Genomic DNA, 25,652 nt, shown 5'->3' on the forward strand with positions numbered 1-25,652 from the left:
AACAACACGCCACCATGTCAGAATTCTCTCTCTAAGCTAGACGCATCTCACCGCATGCACACATCCAAAACGATGGTTGTTAACAGGAGTAAATATGGCCTCTTAGTTTTAATGGCTAGTAGAACATCTAACCTGAAAGGACCCATCTGTTTTTGGTGACCATAACCACACCCACAGCACACCCTCATAGATGCACAGAGCTGGTGAGGCTTTAGAGTCCCAATACCTAGAAACAGCAGTGGATAACCCTGGTCGTCATTGGCTGTAGTGTTTGCCCCTGTTTCCTTGTGTATCAGAACTCTCTTTTGACTTAGTTTCTACTGTAGTAATACGTACGGCAAGTTATGCTGTTCCTGTGGCTATGATAATCTAGGGTTCCCCTCCATAGGACGCACCCTGCCATTTCAAGACCGCATATCCACAGTCCCTAACACCCAAACTCACTTAGCATAGCCACTCACCATAACTCAACCTCACCACAGCACTGCATGACGTCTTGGTATAGTGCCACAGAATTAACGTTTGTTTTTTTACATGGTTACAACAACCTTTAACATTGTATCAACGATGGTAATGTTTTGGATTTGTATAGGCCTAGAATATCATTGTACATTGGCATGAAATTAACCAACGTTTCAACTTTATCCACTTAGGGTTTCTTTTAATGTTACTGAATGTAATGTACTGCTAATGTAATGTATTCATATCTTAAACAAAAATAGCATTTATATACTAAGATGAGTTATATTATATAAGATGAGTGCCGTAACAATTTCTCCAAAATCTAGATCTAGTCTTCTCTCTAATGTACCAGTATGGTGACCTCCTCTCTTATGGTTTAACCACACTGCTTTGCTGATGCCTAACCCCTCCTCACAAAGCCCACTAGACTGGGTCTGCTACTAGACTGGGTCTAGACTGGGTCTGCTTGCCATCACAAAGGAACGATATGGAGCAGAGCCCCCAGGTGTTGGTCCATCTCTGACCATCTCTGACACGGTGCTGAACTCCTCCACCCCACGACCCAGGATGCCCCTGGAAAAAAACCTGTCTGGTTTGGGCTTCAGTGGAGAGGGGAGTCCAGCACCATGTCAAGGTGGTGGGGGAGGGGGGGGGGTTGGGAGTGGTCCAGTCTGGTCTCTGCTCGGCCCTGGGGGGGGCGTCATAAGGGACATGCTGATGCTGACGTTTCTCTCCCTCCAGACTAACGGAATGTTGTTTGTTGTTTTGTGTTTTTGCAGACAGTTTCTTGATTCGGACATGCCTAGGTATTATTATTTATAATCCCTCTCCTCTCATTCTGTTGAGTTAGACAGACATCTTCTCTTCTTTGTGTTTACGGTATCTCTCTATACTCTTTCTACTTTTACTCCATTTAATGCCCTCCAGTCATCCATTGAATCGATCCCCATTGTTTTCCACTGTGGTGTCTGGCTGTCTCTCTCTCTCGCTCCTTTACACCTTTCTTTCTTTTGCGTTGTTTCCTTTTATTTCTCCTTCCTCATGAGCCGTGGAGGAGATGTAACTCTGCATCCCCATCTCCTCCTCCTCTCCTCTCCTCCTCCTCTCCTCTCCTCCTCCTCTCCTCTCCTCCTCCTCTCCTCCTCCTCTCCTCTCCTCTCCTCCTCCTCTCCTCCTCCTCTCCTCTCCTCCTCCTCCTCCTCTCCTCTCCTCCTCTCCTCTCCTCCTCCTCTCCTCTCCTCCTCCTCTCCTCCTCCTCTCCTCTCCTCCTCTCCTCTCCTCCTCCTCTCCTCTCCTCCTCCTCTCCTCCTCCTCTCCTCTCCTCTCCTCCTCCTCTCCTCCTCCTCTCCTCTCCTCCTCCTCCTCCTCTCCTCTCCTCTCCTCCTCCTCTCCTCCTCCTCTCCTCTCCTCTCCTCCTCCTCTCCTCCTCCTCTCCTCTTCTCCTCCTCCTCTCCTCTCCTCCTCCTCTCCTCTCCTCCTCCTCTCCTCCTCCTCTCCTCTCCTCTCCTCCTCCTCTCCTCCTCCTCTCCTCTCCTCTCCTCCTCCTCTCCTCTCCTCTCCTCCTCCTCTCCTCCTCCTCTCCTCTCCTCTCCTCCTCCTCTCCTCCTCCTCTCCTCTCCTCCTCCTCTCCTCTCCTCCTCCTCCTCTCCTCCTCCTCCTATCCTCCTCTCCTCTCCTCCTCCTCTCCTCTCCTCCTCCTCTCCTCCTCCTCTCCTCTCCTCTCCTCCTCCTCCTCCTCTCCTCCTCCTCCTATCCTCCTCTCCTCTCCTCCTCCTCTCCTCCTCCTCCTCTCCTCTCCTCCTCCTCTCCTCCTCCTCTCCTCCTCTCCTCCTCTCCTCCTCCTCTCCTCCTCTCCTCCTCCTCTCCTCCTCCTCCTCCTCCTCTCCTCTCCTCCTCCTCCTCCTCTCCTCCTCTCCTCCTCTCCTCTCCTCCTCCTCCTCCTCCTCTCCTCTCCTCTCCTCCTCCTCCTCTCCTCTCCTCCTCCTCCTCCTCCTCTCCTCCTCCTCTCCTCTCCTCCTCCTCCTCCTCTCCTCTCCTCCTCTCCTCCTCTCCTCCTCTCCTCTCCTCTCCTCCTCCTCTCCTCTCCTCCTCCTCCTCTCCTCTCCTCCTCCTCTCCTCCTCCTCTCCTCCTCTCCTCCTCTCCTCCTCTCCTCCTCCTCTCCTCTCCTCTCCTCCTCCTCTCGCTCCCCTGGATGTGTGTGTGAGCTGTTGTGAGGCCGGGGCTGATGTTGTACAGGACTGCATGGCTCGCTTTGCTTACGATGGGCTGAACGTGGCTGTGGCTCTGCTGAGGTGTCGCGGGGCATTTACGCTTTTGTCTCAGGTGCTGCAGGGACATTTATAAGCCTATATAAAGACATATATAGACATATATAGACATATATACAGACATATACAGACATATATACAGACATATAAAGACATATATAGACATATATAGACATATAAGGGTCACTTTAGGGCTCAGCTTTGGCCCCTACTTTAACATCAATCTTACACTCAATGAAATATTGTGCTCTGACCAGCTAACTAGTTTGGAATGGTTACAACATGCTACTGGACACTGTATATCAGTACAACCCTTTACCACTAGAGGGCAGTAAGGATTCAAACATCCAACGGGTTTCACTTGTTTGACTTGCCTGAAGCTACTAACTGCCCTGATACGTTCCTGACATGTAAAAGAAACGTGTATGCAGAGTAGTGAAGGGACCGTTTAACTGTCATTGCTTCACTTGTTTTGATTTAATGCAAAAGAACCTGAATGAACAAATAAAACGCTTTTGTTGATGTTTCAAAACTGTCAGTGGAACCACCAGGCTCTCAGACACACGCCTGTCGGAGGCCATGAGCAGCGTGTAGAGGACCTCCATTAGTCTCCTTGGTAACAGCAGAGAGCAGCCTTCCACCCCAGGAGGCTGTAACACAACGTCCCTCCTTCACAGCGGAGGGAAGTCACTGGGGAGCAGGAACAAGCCCTTCCAGTATTACTCAAGTGCCGTTCGTAAGGAACACCTCATTGACAGGATCCTCGTTGGCAGGGTGTTCCAGCCCAGAACATTAAACTGTAATCCATGGAACCATTACCTCAGCGGTAGCATTTTCCCTAACTCACTGCTGTGTTGTGACATTTTTCAAATCTCATTTATGCCTCAGTGAAAGCGGCCAAACGGCAGAAACTAATGTTTCCTCACATGCTGCGCCAGTAACATGACTTCAAAACTTGGCATCAGAGATTTAAAGAGAAAAGGAGGAAAAAACTGATTGAATGTAAATGTAGCGCTAGGAAAGAGACCGCTTCCTTCCCTCTGTTAGTGTGAATGAGAAGATCTCATCCCTCTCCTCCTGGGCCTGCTCTGGATGGGTGTGTGTGTGTGTGGGAGCGTGTGTGTGTGGGTGCGTGGGTGTGTGGGTGCGTGGGTGTGTGTGTGCGTGGGTGTGTGGGTGTGTGTGTGCGTGGGTGCGTGGGTGTGGGTGTGGGTGCGTGGGTGTGTGGGTGCGTGGATGCGTGTGCACGTCCAGACCAGTAGGGTCAGAGGTTAGATGGGTGAGTCTGCCTCCTCCAGTTCCTCCAGGTCCTCTCATCCTAACCTCAGCCTCCCCTCTCCTCCTCCCACGGCCACAGCTGCTGCTCTCGCTCTGTGGGACGGCCTCAGTACCGGACTCAGTACCGGGCCGTTCCTCCGCCGTACTCGTCCCTACCAGCGACACGCTGCTCAACTTTCCCACCGGGTCGTCTCAGGCCAGCGCCAACCGACGCTCAACGTCTGAACTTTATGACGGGGTCCATTTCATCCCCCCCGTTTTATGGGTTATAGAAACATTCGTTTCTTCTCACATGTCTTTGCTCGGAGGAGCCTGTTCAGATTTAAGGCCGTGCCGGGCGGGAGGCCAGACGCTGGTTTCTACGCGTGATTATTTGCTCTGGGGAAGATTTGTATACCATATATCAATGTATAGGAGTAAATCACAGAGGAGGAGCTGAAGGGAATCTAGTTGTGTTTGAAGAGAAGCCATGTGGTCTTAGTTGACCTCCTCACCTGGAGATGAGAGCTGGGGAGAGCATGAGTTCAACGTGTGTGTTACGGTACATGTGGGAACACGGTACATGTGGGAAAACTAGGGTTAGGGTTAGGTGCTACGTCGACTTGGTACATGCTGGCATGTCTAACCCTAACCTTAACTCTAACCCTAACCCTAAACCCTACCCCTAACCCCAACCCTACCCCTAACCCCAACCCTAACCTTAACCCTAGCACCCTAGCACCTAACCCTGGTTTTCCCACATGTACCGTAACATATACACTATGTACTCTTTTATGTGTCCGTTTTGAGGCCTTTTAGAATAGATAAATAGTACAGTATGTTCTGGTGTTCAGATGAGATACCATCAAATGATCATTGTGTTCTCATGACAACAGTAAACAATCTGAGGGGGAAACACTGTACACCCGTCTGGGTCACAAAGCTCACAACCACAACCGACTTCCTGACTTTCACACCTTGATTGTTTTTGCTGGTTTTTTCCTTCCTCTCACAGCATTTCCTTGGGAAGTGACCATAGGTATTCTCTCTCTCACCCCTGTCCCCTCTGTCCGTCTGTCAATCTCTCATCACAACCCTCCTTTTGTTCTGTGTGATGAAGTCATCCTTCCTCATGCTATGTTGTCGTGGTTTCTACAACTGAAGTGGGACCCACATCTGAAGTGTTCTGTTGCATGTTACCGTCTTAAATTACCGTCTTAATTGGCCCTGTGTCACGAATCAGCCTTGTCTATTAGGACCACACCACATCTTTTTATCAGACACACACTTATATATTCAAGAGAGAGTTGCTGTAACAGATCTCATACACGTTATCATAGTGTTAACAGGGAGCCACCGCTTACAGAACATCTTACAGGGTAAACCAACTTCCCAACACAATAGATCTGCCATAGACAACAGTATTGTACTTCTTAACTATACGATTAATCAGTCACCAAACATCTACCGGTACTAGACTTTCTTTCAGAGTGCAGATGATATTCAGACAAGTACATGTGACTGTTACAGCGTATAGTATAGTATAGTATAGTATTGTGGAGACACACAGAACAGTCTGTGGAGGTCAGAGGTCGTACGGGGGTCGAGGAGCCTGTGTTCTCTCGGGGGGGACCGCTGCTCACTGAGGTTACCTCTGCTCTGCTTGGCCTCCCCCCCCCCTCCTCAGGACCTTCTACCGGTTCGAGGCAGCCTGGGACAGCTCCATGCACAACTCCCTGCTGCTGAACCGTGTGACCCCGTACGGGGAGAAGATCTACATGACTCTGTCTGCCTACCTGGAGGTACGGTAATGGTGTTAGCAGGAGTGGATGCTCAGCTCCCTGACCCCTGACCCCTGGGGGCGGGGGGGGGGGGGGGCATTTAGAGGCACTGTCTTGCTGGATCTAAACTGATCTGAGGTGTAGAGAGATGGAGGATGGTTCTGATCTTTCTCTCCTTTGTTTTGTTTCTCATGTTAGATGGAGAACTGCACCCAGCCCACAGTGATAACCAAAGACTTCTGCATGGTGTTCTACTCCCGGGACGCCAGGCTCCCCGCCTCGCGCTCCATACGCAACCTCTTTGGCACTGGCAGCCTCAGGGCAGCAGAGGGGTGGGTTGAGGGTTGAACATCTTCTAGAAGCGATAGTAAACCTGTACTTCTGTTGCATTCTGGGGGCATTTCAGACACCCCTAAAAAACCTTGAAGTCACCCTGAACTCTCTTGTTGTCTGCAGGAACAGGGTCACTGGTGTGTACGAGGTCAGCCTGTGTCACCTGGCGGACAAAGGGAGCCCTGGTAAGACACCTTTGTTGTGGGATATAATAGATTTTTTTTTATTTTTTATTTTTTCTCCAGATTTTATCCCCTTTTTCACCCAATTTGGTAGCCAATTGAACCCAACCTAGCATCCAATTATCCCCTGCCTATTGCGTAGGATCCGCCGCACGACCCCGTGGCCGGCAGCCCCAGAGGAGGCCGCCAGGCAGACTAGCTGACTGGCTCCTGGAGCCCAGTACCGTTACTCCAGCACCAGACGGGGGCGGTGTTGCGCGACGGATCCTTGTCCGGAACTACTCCTATACCGCCCTCGGGAGCGGCCGCCCAATATGTCGCTCCCCGTGTGTGCCCCAGCCATATCCGGATCTGGCGAGCTGGGATACGATCCCAGTCCCCAGTGGGCAGCTTGCACCAGAGACTGATGCTTAGACCGCTGCGCCACCACGGGGCAGATATAATTGATTCTTAATAGATTTAGTAGAACTTATAAGCACAAAGAGCTTAGATCAATTGTCTCCAAAGAGGCCTTTTATTAAGCAAAGTTACATGAGCGCAGAGAGAAATTAGCAGACAAATAAGCAAGAAAACAAAAGCCCAAAATCAAAAAGGCCCCCAATGATGGGTGGGACTCATATTTATAGAACTGTCCTTGGTCATGAGGTCACTATTCTTGGGAACCAATCATATTATACAAATCTCTGATTGCACATAGTCCATAGTCAGAATTATTCACAGCGCCACAGATCTTGGCCCGTCCCTTACAGGAAGGAAACGGGCCTTCCTTGAGTGCTGCTAGATTCACCAAACTGTAGAGACTTACATTTCTCAGTATAAAATTATATAAAACCACAACACCTTCCTCTTTCTTACGTCCACCGTGTCTAGATTTGTCTACCCCAGCTCTCTTTAACATCTTGACCTCTCACCTGTCACCTCCTGTCACCTGTCACCTCTCACCTGTCACCTCCCAGGTATGCAGAGGCGGCGCAGGCGGGTGCTGGACACCTCGGTGGCGTACGTGCGCGGGGAGGAGAACCTGGCGGGCTGGAGACCCCGCAGTGACAGCCTCATCCTGGACCACCAGTGGGAACTGGAGAAGCTCAGTCTCCTGCAGGAGGTGGGGACGGATGTGTACTCAGACCAATATGTGGACGAGTATCATGTACTGTACAGGGCTCCCACGGGTCCTTGAAATCCTTGAAAGTTTGTGAATTTGAGAAAAAGAAATCAAGGCCTTAAATAGACATGGTCATTGAAAGTGCTTGAATTCCCCTCTCTCTCTCTCTCTCTCTAAAAAAAAATATATATTTTAAAATGTTTTACTTACTCAAACTATGCTGTGTTGGGTCCTTGTATTTGAGGGGATTGAGTCTTGAAAGTCCTTGAAAGGTGCTTGAATTTGATGTTCCAGAAGGTGTGGGAACCCTGACTGTAGATAGATAATAGTTTGTTTACTATTGAATGGCTTTTTGCTGGGCCTGACCTGTGCCTGTGTCTGTACTGGACTGTACAGTACGTATGGTCATCTCTGAAGTAGAGGCTGGTGTTGTTGATGGATGGGATGTTTATTCGGGGCAGCTGTGTCTCAGGAGGTAGAGTCGCCGTCTAATGATCACAAGGTCGGCAGATCGGCGGTTCGAGCCCCGGCTGGCCACATGTCGAAGTGTCCTTGGGCAAGACACTGAACCCCCAAAATTGCTCCCAGTGAGCGGGCCGGCGCCTTGCATGGCAGCTTGCCGCCATTGGTGTGTGAATGTGTGTGTGAATGGGTGAATGAGAGGCCATGTAAAGAGCTTTGGAGCAGCTTTGGAGCAGCAAAGAAGGCGCTATATAAGTGCAGCTCATTTAGGCTGGTGTTGTTGATGGAGGTGATGTTTATTATGGGATGTTTGTTGGGTGTGTTCAGGTGGAGAAGACCAGACACTACCTCCTCCTGAGAGAGAAGCTGGAGTCCACCCTGCTGCTGGGCCAGGAGGCGCTGCTGTCCTGCGTGACGGAGGAGCTGAGCGAGTCTCAGGCCTCTGAGGTCGGCCTGGGTCAGGGTCAGGGGTCAGGCACCGACACCCCCAACGAGAGGCAGAGGGAGCTAGCCGCCAAGGTCAGCGCTTTTAAAAACCTGCTTCTTCTTGGTTGAATGTTGTCTGTCTGTGTGCTCTGTTAAGGCTGCTTCTTACAACAACAGAACAGTCAGTGTGTTCACAGAGAACATCTGTGGAAATCTCCCTACTCTCCTCTCAGACTTTAATCTCTGTCAATCCCTTCTCCCTCAGTGTCTGCGGCTGCTCACCCACTCCTTCTGCAGAGAGTACAGCCATGTGTGTGTCAGTGCCAGTGAAAGCAAGGTACTTTACTACTTACTACTCTAGGTAGCCAAATAGGTTAGTATTTCAAAGGGACTCATTTGAGTGTCTGTGTTATTATTAATAACTTTTTAAACATTAACTGTGTTAATATTATTATAGCAATGCAATAAAGTAAGAATAGCATTTAATTGAACATAAATTAAGTGCTTTAGTTTGTTTGTTTGTTTGGGAGGAACACAGAAGTCGGTACAGACTTAATTTTATTTCTCTGTGAGCTTTTCCAGTCAGCGTTGTGACAGGTTGTTGTGGTGTGTGTGTGTGTGTGTGTGTGTGTGTGTGTGTGTTCCAGCTCTCTGAGATGTCTGTGACGCTGCTGAGGGACCCCAGCTCCTCCGCCCTGAACACACTCACGCCCTCCTCCACCTGCCCCTCGCTGGTGGACGGTTACTATGGCAACACTGAGCTCAGGTCAGTCCAGAGACACTCCTGCCATGGCACAGATGACACACCACAGACCTCAGGCTACTGGACAGAAACAACAAAGTTGAAAAGATTCAGTTCACTAAGACGGCGTATTTACAACGTGTTACATTATGTATATTATATATTATATCCACAGCTAATAACTGTTAAAAAGTTAAGAAATGTTGCGAAACCCGGAAACTGGTGGAAACTGTGGCCACCAATTTAAAGTGTTTTTTCTGTTTTTGGGGGGTTTACAGACCATACATAGTGTGTCTGGCCTGTAAGTACTTAAACATATTTGTTGTGAAGGTTTAGAGACGTGTTTTAGGACGCTTTGAAGCCTGATGTGATGTGTTGTTACACCAATAAATGAAGAGTTGTGAAACACCACTCAGAGGTTCAGAACTCTGATCTAGAGGGGTTTGAGCAACCACATGCACCATGTGCAGAATTAGAACACTTTGTTTTAGATAACTAACATATAGACACAGAATGAACATGATGTTTCCTGCCTCCCAGACCTCCTACCCCGCGCTCCCGCGCCGTCAGCCCCACCCCAGACTCCCTGCAGGACGGAGAGGTCAGGAAGTCCCCCAACGCCCAGGAGCCCCAGCCCAGGGCCCGCACCTTCGTACCTGACATCCAGGAGATCCGTGTCAGGTGAGGAGGGCTCCAGAGCGCTATCATGGTGGGGCGGCTGTGTCTCAGGAGGTAGAGGCTGTGTCTCAGGAGGTAGAGGCTGTGTCTCAGGAGGTAGAGGCTGTGTCTCAGGAGGTAGAGGCTGTGTCTCAGGAGGTAGAGGCTGTGTCTCAGGAGGTAGAGGCTGTGTCTCAGGAGGTAGAGGCTGTGTCTCAGGAGGTAGAGCCGCCATCTAATGATCGCAAGGTCGGCAGATCGGCGGTTCGAGCCCCGGCTGGCCACATGTCGAGGTGTCCTTGTGCAAGACACTGAACCCCAAATTGCTCCCAGTGAGCGGGCCGGCCGGCGCCTTGCATGGCAGCTTGCCGCCATTGGTGTGTGAATGTGTGTGTGAACGGGTGAATGAGAGGCCATTGTAAAGCGCCTTGGATAAAGGTGCTATATAAGTGTAGTCCATTTACCATTAACCTAGTAAAGGCAGGGCAGGTGAACTCATTAGATGTCATGACATCAATCTTTCTGTGAATATCTTCCAGCCCCATTGTGTCTAAGAAAGGCTACCTGCATTTTCTGGAGCCGAACACCAACGGCTGGGTGAAGCGCTACGTGGTGGTGCGGAGGCCGTACGTCTACATCTACAACACAGAGAGGGACAGCGTGGAGCGGGCCATCCTCAACCTCTCCTCCGCCCAGGTGGAGTACAGCGAGGACCAGCAGGCCATGCTGAAGGTTGGTCACGTCTCACACAAAATGTTTTTCTAAAGACTTATTGAGGATGTTGTGTGTTCTGTTTGTCTTCCTGGTCTTCACCCATGCTGAGAAGACAACCTGCCCTCCCTAAGCAACTGGCTGTTGATTTTCGTGAGCTTAGAATGATAAGGTTCTATCTCCGTTTAGAATGATAAGGTTCTATCTCCGTTTAGAATGATAAGGTTCTATCTCCGTTTAGAATGATAAGGTTCTATCTCCGTTTAGGGTAGTTCAGAGATATTGAGCGTCAAAGTTTTTACATTCCATTATGTTTTGTGAGATGGAACCTTTGTATTTTATGAATTACTAACTAAAAAATGTCAACATTTTAAAAATAACACCACACAGGCATTAATAAACACCTAATGGATCAGATTATGTAAAAAACTCAATTTTGACCAAATATGGAGATAGAACCTTATAACTCTAACGTCACGAACTGGCTGTTGATGTTGTCACTATTTTTCCTCCACAGACCCCCAACACGTTTGCTGTGTGCACGGAGCATCGTGGGATTCTGCTGCAAGCCAACAACGACAAAGAGATGCACGACTGGCTCTACGCCTTTAACCCCCTACTGGCTGGAACTATCAGGTACAACATCTGGCACACACAGATGCTGTGGGTTCATAATGCAGGAGAGTAGGTTACTGGTGTTATACCAGTGGGGGGGGTTGTGGTGGTCTAGTGGATAGTGAGATGGATTTGTGATCGGAAGGTTGTGAGTTCAAATCCCGCCTGAAACCACACCACTACTAGTGTGTCCTTGAGTAAGGCACTTAGCCCTCAGTTACTCCAGGGGGAATGTCCCTGTAATTCGTAATTGTAAATCGCTTTGGATTAAAAGCGTCTGCTAAATGGCAAAATGATGTTGTGGTGAAGGAGTACAATATGAAGTAACCATTGGATTATGTATAAAGAAAATCCATTTTGTTTTCTTCAGATCAAAGCTGTCCAGAAGAAGAGCTGGGCAGATGAGGATGTGAACGACGGGGCTCTGACCTCTGATCCAACACGTCTGACCAGAAGAGAACAGAACAAAAAGACTAATCTGTATATAGATCCCTGACCTGATACCTTACTGTGCTGATTCCTCCTCCCCCTCCACCCACCCCCCACACATCCACACACACACACACACACACACACACACACACACACACACACACACACACACACACGCCAGTAACCAACCTGCTCACTCACAGAGTATATCACAAGCTGACCACCAATGTATTCAGGGTCCAGAGGCCCATTCTCGTGTATCGGGCCTTAGCCGCTGTGTGGGCCTTATGTCTGGTTAATCTAACTTACTTTACAGAAACGTTCAAAGCTGGGGAAACGAACAGAGAGGAACAGTAGCATCAGTTACTTATGTTCAGAGTTGCATACCGGTATGTACTGTATGGTACTGTATGGTACTGTATGGTACTGTATGGTACTGTATGGTACTGTATGGTACTGTAGTTGTCAGCAACACATTGAGCTTACTGTAACACGCTTATTCTTTCCGAAAACAATGTGATGGGTGATAGAAGCGATCACTCTTATCTAAAGCTGCCCTGTCAATAGGCGTCACGTTACCACATCTGCATCCCGGCTTTCAGAAACTAGATGAAAGTACTGATCCAGATACTCTGACCTGGTCACCCTGCTGCTATGGTAGCCTTATACAACTACAGTATAAACAACAACGTTTAAACAGGTTCGTATTCAAGTCATTATTTAGACTTTCCTTCATCACGCTGAGAAAGCTGAAAGCTACGTGACAGTTGGTTGTGTGTGTTTACCTTTTTGGTTCCGTTGTCGTCTCACCTCCCCAACTCAGCTGTTGGGAACGCTCCCCCGAGAATATCGACATCCCGTAATCTTCCAATTATCCTGATGTGCTCTGAGATTTCAACACACAGCCTGGCAACAAGAGGAAGGCGTTGGCTAAATGATCACATGCTCCACTGGTGTTAAAACCACAGGTTGTTGTGGCTATAGTATCTATCGACAGTAGCTATCGACTACATACAATAATCAGCCATCAAAATCCTCCCCTAATCGAATCTTAATCTCTAAAACTTTCTTTGTATTAAGATGTGATATATTTAGATATTTAACAGCATTATTATTTATTTCAGCATGTATTTATTTACAAAGACATTTATATTTCTAAAATAGTTCAGTGCAATTTCTGCACATGGCACTTTTTACTATGAGTTAACCTCTAACGTTTTGATAACATAACCTTTAACCTTCTCTCCCCTTCCCGGGGACTCTGTTACCCCCCCGACATGTTGACACAGGGCCCGCTTCTATGTGCTGTAAATTACTTTAATAAACATTCACTTATAGAGAATTTGAAGTGTTTTAACTGACCTGTAGCCCACATTCGCCCACGCCACAATATTAGAACAGCAGGAGAGACAGTTTGAAATTCAAACCCCAAACCGAAACAGAACTCTCTAGAACATTCTGAACAGACAGAGTACGAAACAGGCTCCTTTGTAGCACGTAATAAGAAACTGGGTTTCTGAAAGGGTTTGTACATTGATATTATGTACATGTAGTGCCTCTCTATTCAATCATACAGTATCTGAACCAGCTGCTTTGAATCTAAGTCATCTAACTCATTCTGCTGTATGGTTGTTCTCTGTTATGACTCCGATGATGTCCGCATCATCAGTGGCTTCGCTGCTTTACCATTATCGTCTATGTACGCAGGCAAATCGTTTTTTGTTAGGACATTGAGTGTACATGTTATGACGTTGCGTTGTCATATACCGTCATTTTCTAAACATGCCTCTACGGTGATAGAATTCAGTATAGAATTCCAAGGTCTACAAAAACATACTGATATTTCATTATAGACATATCAACTCATGTACTGTTTGCCTCCCAGTTGTGTTCCAGCAAAGTAAATATCCTCAATCGGTTGTTTTAAGTTGTGCACGACATGTGAAGCTTCTGCCTGGGTTTTGTTTTATTTCTTTTAACTTACTTTTGTTTTCCATTCGACAGCACTTTTACTGTAAACATTCTGATGAGGGTCAACGCTACAGTATGAGAATCATGATGATGAGAAGCATTTGTAGGCTGTTTTGTATCGAGCATTTGACATGAGACCGTTTTTCTTGGACCACAAACTTGGCTTAACTTAATAATGTACTGTCAATAGTCCCTGAAGTTGAGCTTTATTTCCAATACCGTAGTTGTGGTGTGTCTTTTCAAGCTTTGACACAGAAGAATTGTTTGCATGTGTTGAAAAGATACGATACCTGCCACATACCTCTGCTGATACAACCTTCGATGGTCAGTTGACATGTGTTGTTTATTACTCGTCTTATTAACCTGCTATGTATTGCACTCACATCTGGAACAAGTGTCCATGGTAACCAGTGTCCATGGTTGTGAATATGCCCAGTAGCCACTACTACTTCTCATGGTACGCAGCAGAATTCTTCCTTTTCTAAAGCCAGTCTCAGCCGGTGAGCCCTGGGAGCGTGTGTGTCAGTGGGCACGTCTATGACCCAGCAGCCATGGGTGTTGAGCTCTGGCACGCTGCTTCCTGGGGGTTTGGATAGAGATGGATCAGCTGTCCTCAGAGCTGACTGGAGCTGAGTGGGGTCACTGGCTCTGCTACATGGACAGTTGGGTTTACGAGCATGCCTTAGGCCAGCCAACCTATAAGGTATGTTTAGAGATGTCATCTGTAACGATGTAGCACGTAGAAGAAGAAGAACCACTGTAGTTAACCAATGAAAAGTAGGGAAGCTAAGAGCGTACTCAAACACTAGCTTAACATGTGGACACAGTCTAACTATGTTGCTTTACTGTTCAAGGGAATGATGGAGGGGAGTAGGCCGATTTAATTTTCACCGCACTTCTGAGATTGTGTTGTTGTTGATGCTTAACCGACTGACATGCATATCTCCTCACATACGAGTCTGAAGGTACCTGTTGTTTGTTGTACAGTTACATTATCCAGGGCTGTAAGATCATGACCACTATCGCCATGTACCGTAAAAACCACTAGTAGTGATGTCGGATGAATGGAACAATGATGTTACTTACAGTAAATGTGTGTTTTGAAACAAACTCTCATCCTTCTGGGATTTCAGTGGAATAATATTGTAACAAGCAGCTGAGGGAATACGATTTTTGACCATTTATCAAAAAGATTTATAGCTGAGATTACTCATGACGTATGTGTGTGTGTGTGTGTGTGTGTGTGTGTGCGTGTGTGCTCGCATGCGCGAGTGTGTGTGTGTACACTGTATATTGTATGTCTGTCTCTGTGCTGTAGTTTCTACTCCAATTGTGTCTCATTTCCTTAACGTTTGTCTCGCTTGCCGACCAAAGTCATATTGGTGCAACACTGAAATATCACACTGAATGTAAATGAATATTCTGTCAGACGTATTATATTGGTTTGCAGCGTGGGCCTGTTTTCCTGGTTTGGTTGCCTGTTTCCCAACAACAGTAGGTGTTACTAGGGCATTACATTGAATAGGACATACAGTCTAGATTCTTCTAAAAGTGATTCAGGAGAGATTGGTTCATTTTGGCCTTCTGTATGTAGACATCACGTGGCGTCCTGTAGACTCGGTGTAGGCCTACAGCATGTCACTGTCACTCACTGTCACTCCTATTTCACTGTCTGGCCACCAATCTACTGTACCATCACCTACCTTCATATCCCAACAGCCTTTGCAAAGCAACTTCTTTTTAAAAATAAAAAACATCTATTGTCTTTTTTTTTATCATCATCATTTTAATTTGTGTGCTTCCATATTTAATCTGAAATTAGTTATTTTTCTTCTTTTGCTCTGTCAAACTGCACCCATAATATTTTGTTTTCCTTCACATTATTTTCCATTGTATATAAACATGGTTGCTGTGACGGTGTATAATACAGCTGTGACCCGTTTATACCATCTTAAATGGGCTGTAGTTAAATCAATGTCTCTATTTGAGTGTTGGAGTTAAGCGTCAAATGTTTGTGTACACTAAACACATTGTCAGATATTAAATAAACGTGGAACTTATGCAACACTACCAAAGTCTACAATGTTTTCCTACGGCTCCGTGCTTAGAGGACAGAGAGTGGGCTTACTAAAGGACAACAATGAATACCTCACAACTCCAACATCTATATGAAGCAGGTAGGATGTCATTGTGTTGTGTATCAGAGAGGTTGGATGACACCAGCAACCATCCCCTTTACCACAACTCTCCATTATTCAGGGGAATTTCACTCTTTCACACTGAGACACAGGGTCTCTCTGCTGCCTCTCTGAACATACTGTACATGAGCATGTTAATACACACACACACACACACACACACACACTCTCTCTCTCTCTCTATCTCTCTCTCATTCACTCACACGCACACACAATTCATTTTAATTTTAATTTAATAATTAATTTAGCCATTTAGCAGAATATTCTCTCTCTATCACTCTCTCTCTCACACACACACACACACACACACACACGCACGCACACACTCTCTCTCTCTATCTCTCTCTCATTCACTCACACGCACACACAATTCATTTTAATTTTAATTTAATAATTAATTTAGCCATTTAGCAGAATATTCTCTCTCTATCACTCTCTCTCTCACACACACACGCACGCACGCCCCAGGATGTAAAGGGTTAACACTAGCACGTGCTGTTCCTGGTTAGGACGCGTCATCACGTTAGGATACGTTATCACGTCGGGACGTAGTGAGATAATCATTGACGCATTGAAGCCCTCATCATTTCATTCATATCAGAAGGTTGGCCATTCATTAACTTTATACACGCTTATTATCATAACTGGTGCAACATATGAAGATACTGTACAGATAGTTACCGTTACCTGCATAGAGAAGCTGTTAGCTTAGCACAAGCACAGCCACAGGGGAGTCGCAGGCAGCACTTGCGCTTGCAAAACATACTATTCTAGTTCATTAAAAGACTATTCTAGTTCATTTATCTCACTGACCAGCTCTGGCTGGCTCTTATGGTCATGAAAGCATGTATGAAAGTTGTATCCATGAATGACATGCATTTTAATTGGCATTAAATGATGTGCCACTTGCCGTAATCTGTCACCAGCAGCGTGTATGTAAGGTCCAATATGAACATGCATGCATCCAGCATGCAGCATGAAAGTCCTCTACTATCATGTCCTGTCCCTGGTCAAACATGGCTCTGTTCTCTCCAGGTCATGGCTGACCCAGATAGATCTGCTGCAAGGGACCCTGCATCATCTCACTGCGAGGCATCTCCACATCATCCAGAAGAGATGAATATGGATATGGACAGGTATGAATATGGACAGATATGGATATGGACAGGTATGAATATGGACAGGTATGGATATGGACAGATATGAATATGGACAGATATGAATATGAATATGGACAGGTATGAATATGAATATGGACAGATATGAATATGAATATGAATATGGACAGATATGAATATGGAGGTATGGATATGAACAGGTATGAATATGAATATGGACAGGTATGGATATGGATATGAACAGGTATGAATATGAACAGGTATGAATATGGACAGATATGGATATGAACAGGTATGAATATGGAGGTATGGATATGGACAGGTATGGATATGGATATGGACAGGTATGAGTATGGATATGGATATGGACAGATATGAATATGAACAGATATGAATATGAATATGAATATGGACAGATATGAATATGGAGGTATGGATATGAACAGGTATGAATATGAATATGGACAGGTATGGATATGGATATGAACAGGTATGAATATGAACAGGTATGAATATGGACAGATATGAATATGGACAGGTATGAATATGGAGGTATGGATATGGACAGGTATGGATATGGATATGGACAGGTATGAATATGGACAGATATGAATATGGAGATATGAATATGGACAGGTATGAATATGGACAGGTATATAACTGGGGGATCATCTAGATTCAGACATGTTGTCACCTGGGCTTTTATGCTCCAGAACATTGCTGCTGTTGTACACGTGTGTTTTATACCGCGTCCCGACACCCAGGATCTATATGGACTACAACGCCACCACTCCGCTGGCTCCAGAGGTGATTCAGGCCGTGTCCGAGGCCCTGCGTGAGGCCTGGGGGAACCCCAGTAGCAGCTACCTACCAGGTGAGAGGTTGGTGTTACTGTCTCATCACAATCCTGCAACAATCCTGTTTTTCTGAAAGTTGTTTGTTCAGATGGATAAATGTTTATTGGCTGATAGACTCAACTGTTGTAGACCAGGATAATGAGATTCTGCTCATACAACATATATATATATATATATATATATATATATATATATATATATATATATATACTGTATATACTATAGAGACCTATCTGTCTGTTATTCAGCCATCTGAAGCAGGAGCCATCATGCATTTGTTAGTTTATAACTCTGTAATTACATTATAGCATGCTGCTACATAGTACATAAGCAGTTAGCCTGTTGAGCATTCCAGTTTTTTTATTCCATGATTCCATAACATTTTAATTTGTAACTATGTGCAACTATGAAACCACTCAACTTTATACACTATACCAAATAACTATGGCACATGTAATGTTGTTACTGTACAGTACCCAGGTGAGGGGGCCAACTTAATATAGGGTTTAATACACTTACCAATTTGTCATCTAATCTTTTCCAGGTGTAAAAGCAAAAAACATAATTAACCAGGCCAGAGAGAACGTGGCTAGGATGGTTGGAGGGAAAGCCGAGGACATCATCTTCACCTCAGGTGGGACGGAGGTAAGGAAGCATGTTGGCGTGTCTGATCCAGGGTTTCCGTTAGAAAAAATTGGCGCCGGTCATCTTGTCCGGGAAGATTTCAATTTACCGGACAAACGTGAGATATTCCGGTCATCATATTAAAATATAATATAGCTGTTTGTCGCGGTGATTACTGTTGTGTAGCCTATATATGCCGTTTAATGTCTATTTCTCATCCGATACGATTAGATGCGAGCTATATAATAAATATAATAATATATAGGCTTTCATGATTCGCATGCGCGCTATGCCATTATGTCCAGCGCTGAACGCGCGCCACACTGGGAACACTGAACAGACTGCATCGATCAATGAACGGACTCCACATTACGTTAACATTACGTGTGTTAAATAGTTTCACGACAGTAATGTACGTTTTCTATATTCTCTTTCCAGTTTTACCCTTTTTATCAATAAAACAACGTAATTTCTATAACCACGTCTCGCTGATTGGGAAGGCATTAAGTCTAGCTGCCTGTCAATTGTTAAATCATGCTTACTCGGACTCGGGAGTATGAGAATGGGGAGGATGTATCGGGGGGATACACACCCGTGGACTATTTCACCTTAGTGGCACAAATTAAACTCTAACACTATAGATAGACTAAATTGAACTAAAATGATGGACACCGACTGAATAACTGAGTGGGGGGAAGACAGGTCTCAAATGTGGAACAATTATAACATTTAATACATAAAGATAAAACATACACAAATATATAACATTGATATCCCTAAACTCAAATGTAGTGTGGTATTGTCAACCTAATCTAATCAATCCTAATCTAATGGTGGGGATGTTATACTCTGAATCTCCCGACTCAGGGCTGGAACGGGCACGGCAGGCTCAATCAATGAACGGGGTTGAGATGGCCGCTAGCGTCCTTTACTAGCCGCATCTCACGGCCCTCGGTGGTCATTCACTGTGCTCTAGCACATCCAAAACACGCAGAACAATAACCTTGACTCCGGTCACTGCAGTGGTTTTATTTAGACTAGATCAAACTCAATTAACTGACTAAACTACTCGCGCCGTTGAGAGACAGGGTTGCCAGATGGGGGGGGGTTACCGCCGAATGGGCTACTGGGTTTAGCGGTTATTTAGCGGACTAGTTAGGCTGTACATTGTCAATCCCATCTGGCAACCCTGCCGCTGTTTGTCATCGCGTAGGCTAGTCTACACATTAATAATAAAAGAAAACATATAGCCTATATATTCGTCTTTTTTAATGTAGAAGGAATCAGAATATGTGACAAATTAATTTTAGCAAATTGTATTCAAATTGTGCTTAAAGGGAATTATTTTCACCGGACATTGTGACCGAAGAGGTTTAAAAATGTCGGACTTCAGCAGATTTTATCGGACAAAGACCGGTAATTACCGGTTAACGGAAACCCTGGTCTGATCTGAGATATGAATGTGGTGAGGCATTACAGTAAGACTGAGATGATTTGAGGAGAGGCGTGCATGATCTACTGGGAAGTGGAAATGGAAAGATCTCAGGTTTAAAGTGGATGGCTGTGTCTCAGGAGGTAGAGCCGCCGTCTAATGATTGCAAGGTTGGCAGATCGGCGGTTCGAGCCCCGGCTGGCCACATGTCAAAGTGTCCTTGGGCAAGACACTGAACCCCAAATTTCTCCCAGTGAGCGGAGCCGGCGCCTTGCATGGCAGCTTGCCGCCATTGGTGTGTGAATGTGTGTGTGAATGGGTGAATGAGAGGCCGTTGTAAAGCGTTTTGGATAAAGGCGCTATAAAAAGATAAAAAAAAGGAAAGATCTCAGGTTTAAAGTGGATTTTAATCCCCCCCTCCAGGCCAATAACCTGGTGTTCCATACAGCCCTGGAGCACTACAGGAAGAGCCGCAGCGCTGCAGGGCAGGATGGCGGATACAGCGGAGGTCTTCCTCACATCATCACCTCCAACGTGGAGCATGACTCTGTCAAACTGACCGCTGAGAACCTGCTGAAGGAGGGCAAGGCCGGTAAGGTGAAACACACGTCTGTGGCTCGTGTTGATGATGTGACACGTTCTAATGCTTTGGTCCTCATATCGGGATCCGATGTCATGATCAGACTTTTTTTAATAAATTTATTTTTCAGATGTTATCCCTTTTTCACCCAATTTGGTAACCAATTGAACCCAACCTAGCATCCAATTATCCCCTGCCTATTGCATAGGATCCGCCGCACGACCCCGTGGCCGGCAGTCCCAGAGGAGGCCGCCAGGCAGACTAGCTGACTGGCTCCTCGAGCCCAGCACCGTTATTCCGGCACCTAGGGGGCGGTGTTGCGCGACGGATCCTTGTCCGGAAATACTCCTATACCCGCCCTCGGGAGCGGCCGCCCAATATGTCGCTCCCCGTGTGTGCCCCAGCCATATCCGGATGATCAGACTTTTCTTTCGAAAAATGTGAATACATTTCCACGTTGTTGAAAATCAACGACACATCGCTAGTCAACTAACACAGCTTGTTTTGTGAGCCTGCTAACAATGTAAAGTAATGTTCTAGTTAACTAGGTAGCAGTGGGGATTACTCACCCAATCCATTGCGTTGCAGCATTTTGGCTTGACTAGCGAGTTTGTGTTGTGATTCTCAACAACGTTGAAATGTAGTTCCGTGTTTCAAAATAAAAGTCAGAACATTTTGATTGGTTGCCGACATGAGGACCAAAAGACTAGAACGTGCCACATATTATGTCAAATCATAACATAACACTGAAAAAAACGCAATACGTTTTTTTTTTTCTTCCTCCTGACGTTGATTGTGGATGATCTGAACGGCCGACTCTGTGCTCGTCATAGAGGTGACGTTCGTGCCCGTCTCCACGGTAACGGCGCGGGTGGAGGTGGAGGACGTCATGGCTGCCGTGCGCTACAACACCTGCCTGATCTCCGTCATGTTGGCCAACAACGAGACCGGAGTCCTCATGGTGAGGGAGACCAAACAGAGACCAGATGGCACCATTCCATTTTTATTTTTGTCTACCACAGTCTGGTCAATGGATGTGTACCATATAACAATGTGGCGCAGGGGGCGGCTATTGTCTCAGGAGGTAGAGCCGCCGTCTAATAATCGCAAAGGTCGGCAGATCGGCGGTTCGAGCCCCGGCTGGCCACATGTCGAAGTGTCCTTCTGCAAGACACTGAACCCCAAACTGCTCCCAGTGAGCGGGGCCGGCCGGCGCCTTGCATGTTAGCTTGCCGCCATTGGTTGTGTGAATGTGTGTGTGAATGGGTGAATGAGAGGCCGTTGTAAAGCGCTTTGGAATAAAGGCGCTATATAAGTCAGTCGATATAACAATGTTCTTCATTAACCTCATATTGTTACACCAATTATAAAACCCACAATGAGCTCTTAGACCTCAAGCCTAAATCCTCTTACCTGTGCCCTCAATACACTTGCCCTATAACACTATAGCACTGTAGAGTGATAAGTATGTCTTCCTCCTCACAGCCAATCCGAGAGCTCTGTCAGAGGACCAGAACCATCAACAAACTGCGTCAACACCACACCAGGATCCTCCTGCACACCGACGCTGCCCAGGCCGTGGGGAAGGTGCGGGTCGACACCCGTGACCTGGATGTGGATTACCTCACCATAGTAGGACACAAGGTCAGGGCTCCTCTGTGCAGTGATGCTAGCTAGGACATCTGAAATGCTCTCTAACCCTTTCTACTGTACTGTATTTCTATGCTTTGAATTGCGTTGAGAGAATTCTACAATTCTAGAATTCTTTTGTTTTGTGTAGTTCTATGCACCCCGGATTGGTGCCTTGTTTGTGAACGGGCCTGGGACCAGAACTCCAGTGTACCCCATGATGTTTGGAGGGGGACAGGAGAGGAACCTAAGACCAGGGTAGGGTTTGAGTAACAATATATTGCCATGCAACTTAGCTACCTCAGTAAAGTTATTTGAATGACTATGGACTGACTGGGCAAGCATAAAACAACCTCTGAAATCATAAAGAGCAACGCATGAAAATATTACGGTCAGAAATTAGGTAAGAAGTTTCCTCTCCTATGTGGCTTCTTACAGCACTGAGAACACACCGATGATTGCTGGTCTTGGAAAGGTAGGTGCCTCAACTTTACATACCTTATTATTTTACTGATATCCGTGCCCACATTCTTGTTAAATCAAACCGTATGACTGGCTACATGGTGTGTTTGACATCAGTGAGTTTTCGTGTTGTTTCTCCACTAGGCTGCAGAGCTGGTGAACTCACATCTGGCCGAGTACGAGACTCACATGCGCAGTACGACACTCTACCTGGAGCAGCGACTGAAGGTGTGTATGTCTGTTTGCACATCCAGAGAGGAAGTGAACATGGATGGACTTGCTAACTCGTGACGTTAGAATTATAAGGTTCCATCTCAATTTTTGGTCAAAATTGAGTTTTTTACATAATCTGATCCATTAGGTGTTTATTAATGCTTGTGTGGTGTTATTTTTTTTAAATGTTGACATTTTTTAGTTAGTAATTCATAAAATACAAAGGTTCCATCTCACAAAACATAATGGAATGCAAAAACTTTGACGCTCAATATCTCTGAACTGCCCTAAACGGAGATAGAACCTTATCATTCTAAACGGAGATAGAACCTTCTCATTCTAAACGGAGATAGAACCTTATCATTCTAAACGGAGATAGAACCTTATCATTCTAAACGGAGATAGAACCTTATCATTCTAAACAGAGATAGAACCTTATCATTCTAAACGGCGATAGAACCTTATCATTCTAAACAGAGATAGAACCTTATCATTCTAAACGGAGATAGAACCTTATCATTCTAAATAAAGATCACGAACTATCTGCTTGTACTAGGCTCCACAATTTCTTTTGATTCGCTTTGTTTTCAGTCATTCCAACAGAATATCGGATACACTTTTGTTGGGTATATAGTCTGAAGTTAATATACAGTATGTTATGTTTGGTAAGTATCTGCTGTTTGTTGTTGTCAGGACACGTTTGGATCAGAGATGTCCTTTAACAGCCGTGTCTCTGGCTCGGAGGCCCTTCCTAACACCTGCAACGTGTCCTTCCTGGGACCAGACCTGCAAGGTGAGTTTGTGTCTCTGTGACATCATGATCTCCTTCCTGCTTTGTGATTGGTCTGTGTTAGTCTACCACCCTGTGCAACGTCCTCCAACCCTACACCCCTGCCTGTCAGCGGGAGGTCGTGACCTGTACGAGGGCTGTCAGCGGGAGGTCGTGACCTGTACGAGGGCGTTTTGTAAACTACAAAGGTTGTAAATGATTCCCGTCCCCCCCCACTGTCTGTTAGGCCGGAGGGTGCTGTCCAGCTGTAGGAGGTTACTGGCCAGCGTCGGTGCTGCATGCCACTCAGACAGAGGAGACAGGTAAGAGAACACACACACACACACACACACACACACACAGGCACAGACACAGACACAGACACAGACACAGACACAGACACACACACGCGCACACACGCACGCACGCACACACGCACACACACACACACACACACACACACACACACACCTATACACACCTGCGCAATCAAGGACTGCTGAAACTCAATTAAAGGAATACTATCTATGTTTAAGTAGTAGCCACTCATAGATTGCGTTGTTGACAGATGCTCCCTGTGCTGTGCTGTGTTGTTCCTCCAGGCCGTCTCATATCCTCCTGAGCTGCGGCGTCCCCTACGCGGTGGCGACCAACGCCCTGCGGCTGAGCGTGGGCCGGGGCACCTCGCAGGCGGACGTGGACCTGGTGGTGGAGGACCTGAGAGACGCCGTGAAGCTGCTGGAGAGACCCAACAGATGACAAGCAGAGACATGTAGAGACATACAGAGACAGACAGAGACATACAGAGACATGTAGAGACAGGCAGAGACATACAGAGACATACAGAGACATACAGAGACATAGGAGAGACATGTAGAGACATACAGAGACATAGAGAGACATACAGAGACATGCAGAGACATACAGAGACATACAGAGACACACAGAGACATACAGAGACATAGGAGAGACATGCAGAGACAGACAGAGACATACAGAGACATGTAGAGACAGGCAGAGACATACAGAGACATACAGAGACATACAGAGACATAGGAGAGACATGTAGAGACATACAGAGACATAGAGAGACATGCAGAGACATACAGAGACATACAGAGACATACAGAGACATACAGAGACAGACAGAGACATACAGAGACATACAGAGACAGACAGAGACATACAGAGACATACAGAGACATACAGAGACACACAGAGACATACAGAGACATACAGAGACATACAGAGACATGCAGAGACATGCAGAGACATACAGAGACATACAGAGACATACAGAGACATACAGAGACATACAGAGACATGCAGAGACATACAGAGACATGCAGAGACATACAGAGACATGCAGAGACATACAGAGACATACAGAGACATGCAGAGACATACAGAGACATGCAGAGACATACAGAGACATGCAGAGACATACAGAGACATACAGAGACATACAGAGACATGCAGAGACATACAGAGACATACAGAGACATGCAGAGACATACAGAGACAGACAGAGACACACAGAGACATACAGAGACAGACAGAGACAGACAGAGACACACAGAGACATACAGAGACATACAGAGACATGCAGAGACATACAGAGACATACAGAGACATGCAGAGACATACAGAGACATACAGAGACATACAGAGACATGCAGAGACAGACAGAGACATACAGAGACACACAGAGACATACAGAGACAGACAGAGACATACAGAGACATGCAGAGACATACAGAGACATACAGAGACATGCAGAGACATACAGAGACATACAGAGACATACAGAGACATGCAGAGACATACAGAGACATACAGAGACATGCAGAGACATACAGAGACATACAGAGACAGACAGAGACATACAGAGACATACAGAGACATACAGAGACATGCAGAGACACACAGAGACATACAGAGACACACAGAGACACACAGAGACATACAGAGACATACAGAGACATACAGAGACATACAGAGACATACAGAGACATACAGAGACATACAGAGACATACAGAGACAGACAGAGACAGACAGAGACATACAGAGACAGACAGAGACAGACAGAGACAGACAGAGACAGACAGAGACATACAGAGACATACAGAGACATACAGAGACAGACAGAGACATACAGAGACATACAGAGACATGCAGAGACATACAGAGACATACAGAGACATACAGAGACACACAGAGACATACAGAGACATACAGAGACATGCAGAGACATACAGAGACAGACAGAGACACACAGACACAGACAGAGACATGCAGAGACATACAGAGACATACAGAGACATACAGAGACATACAGAGACACACAGAGACATGCAGAGACATACAG

General features: G+C 46.1%; 2 protein-coding genes across 2 annotated transcripts in view; both read left to right on the forward strand.

Annotated features, from left to right (window-relative positions):
* The window catches only part of kif1aa (kinesin family member 1Aa), a gene marked incomplete at its 5' end in the record, with an annotated part of 52,555 nt that extends 41,046 nt beyond the window's left edge, over positions 1-11,509 (forward strand). The window contains 12 exons of the mRNA XM_080535550.1: positions 1,242-1,268; positions 5,675-5,789; positions 5,967-6,100; positions 6,225-6,286; positions 7,240-7,385; positions 8,175-8,366; positions 8,539-8,610; positions 8,921-9,039; positions 9,556-9,696; positions 10,212-10,404; positions 10,901-11,019; positions 11,369-11,509. Coding sequence (XP_080391676.1) covers positions 1,242-1,268; positions 5,675-5,789; positions 5,967-6,100; positions 6,225-6,286; positions 7,240-7,385; positions 8,175-8,366; positions 8,539-8,610; positions 8,921-9,039; positions 9,556-9,696; positions 10,212-10,404; positions 10,901-11,019; positions 11,369-11,411 — 1,363 coding nt within the window. The 3' untranslated portion in view covers positions 11,412-11,509. The remainder of the gene's footprint in view (positions 1-1,241; positions 1,269-5,674; positions 5,790-5,966; positions 6,101-6,224; positions 6,287-7,239; positions 7,386-8,174; positions 8,367-8,538; positions 8,611-8,920; positions 9,040-9,555; positions 9,697-10,211; positions 10,405-10,900; positions 11,020-11,368) is intronic.
* Positions 11,510-17,293: 5,784 nt separating this feature from the next.
* scly (selenocysteine lyase) lies at positions 17,294-24,042 on the forward strand (the record flags this gene model as incomplete). Its single annotated transcript, XM_080535957.1, has 12 exons — positions 17,294-17,307; positions 17,482-17,591; positions 18,119-18,219; positions 20,054-20,222; positions 21,044-21,171; positions 21,696-21,854; positions 21,991-22,097; positions 22,278-22,314; positions 22,446-22,529; positions 23,208-23,307; positions 23,531-23,606; positions 23,886-24,042. 12 exons carry the CDS (start codon positions 17,294-17,296, stop codon positions 24,040-24,042), a joined length of 1,242 nt encoding a protein of 413 aa, XP_080392083.1.
* Positions 24,043-25,652: the final 1,610 nt, after the last annotated feature.

The sequence above is a fragment of the Nansenia antarctica genome, assembly GCF_963989245.1.
Source record: "Nansenia antarctica genome assembly, chromosome: 7".
NCBI classification, from domain to species: domain Eukaryota; kingdom Metazoa; phylum Chordata; class Actinopteri; order Argentiniformes; family Microstomatidae; genus Nansenia; species Nansenia antarctica.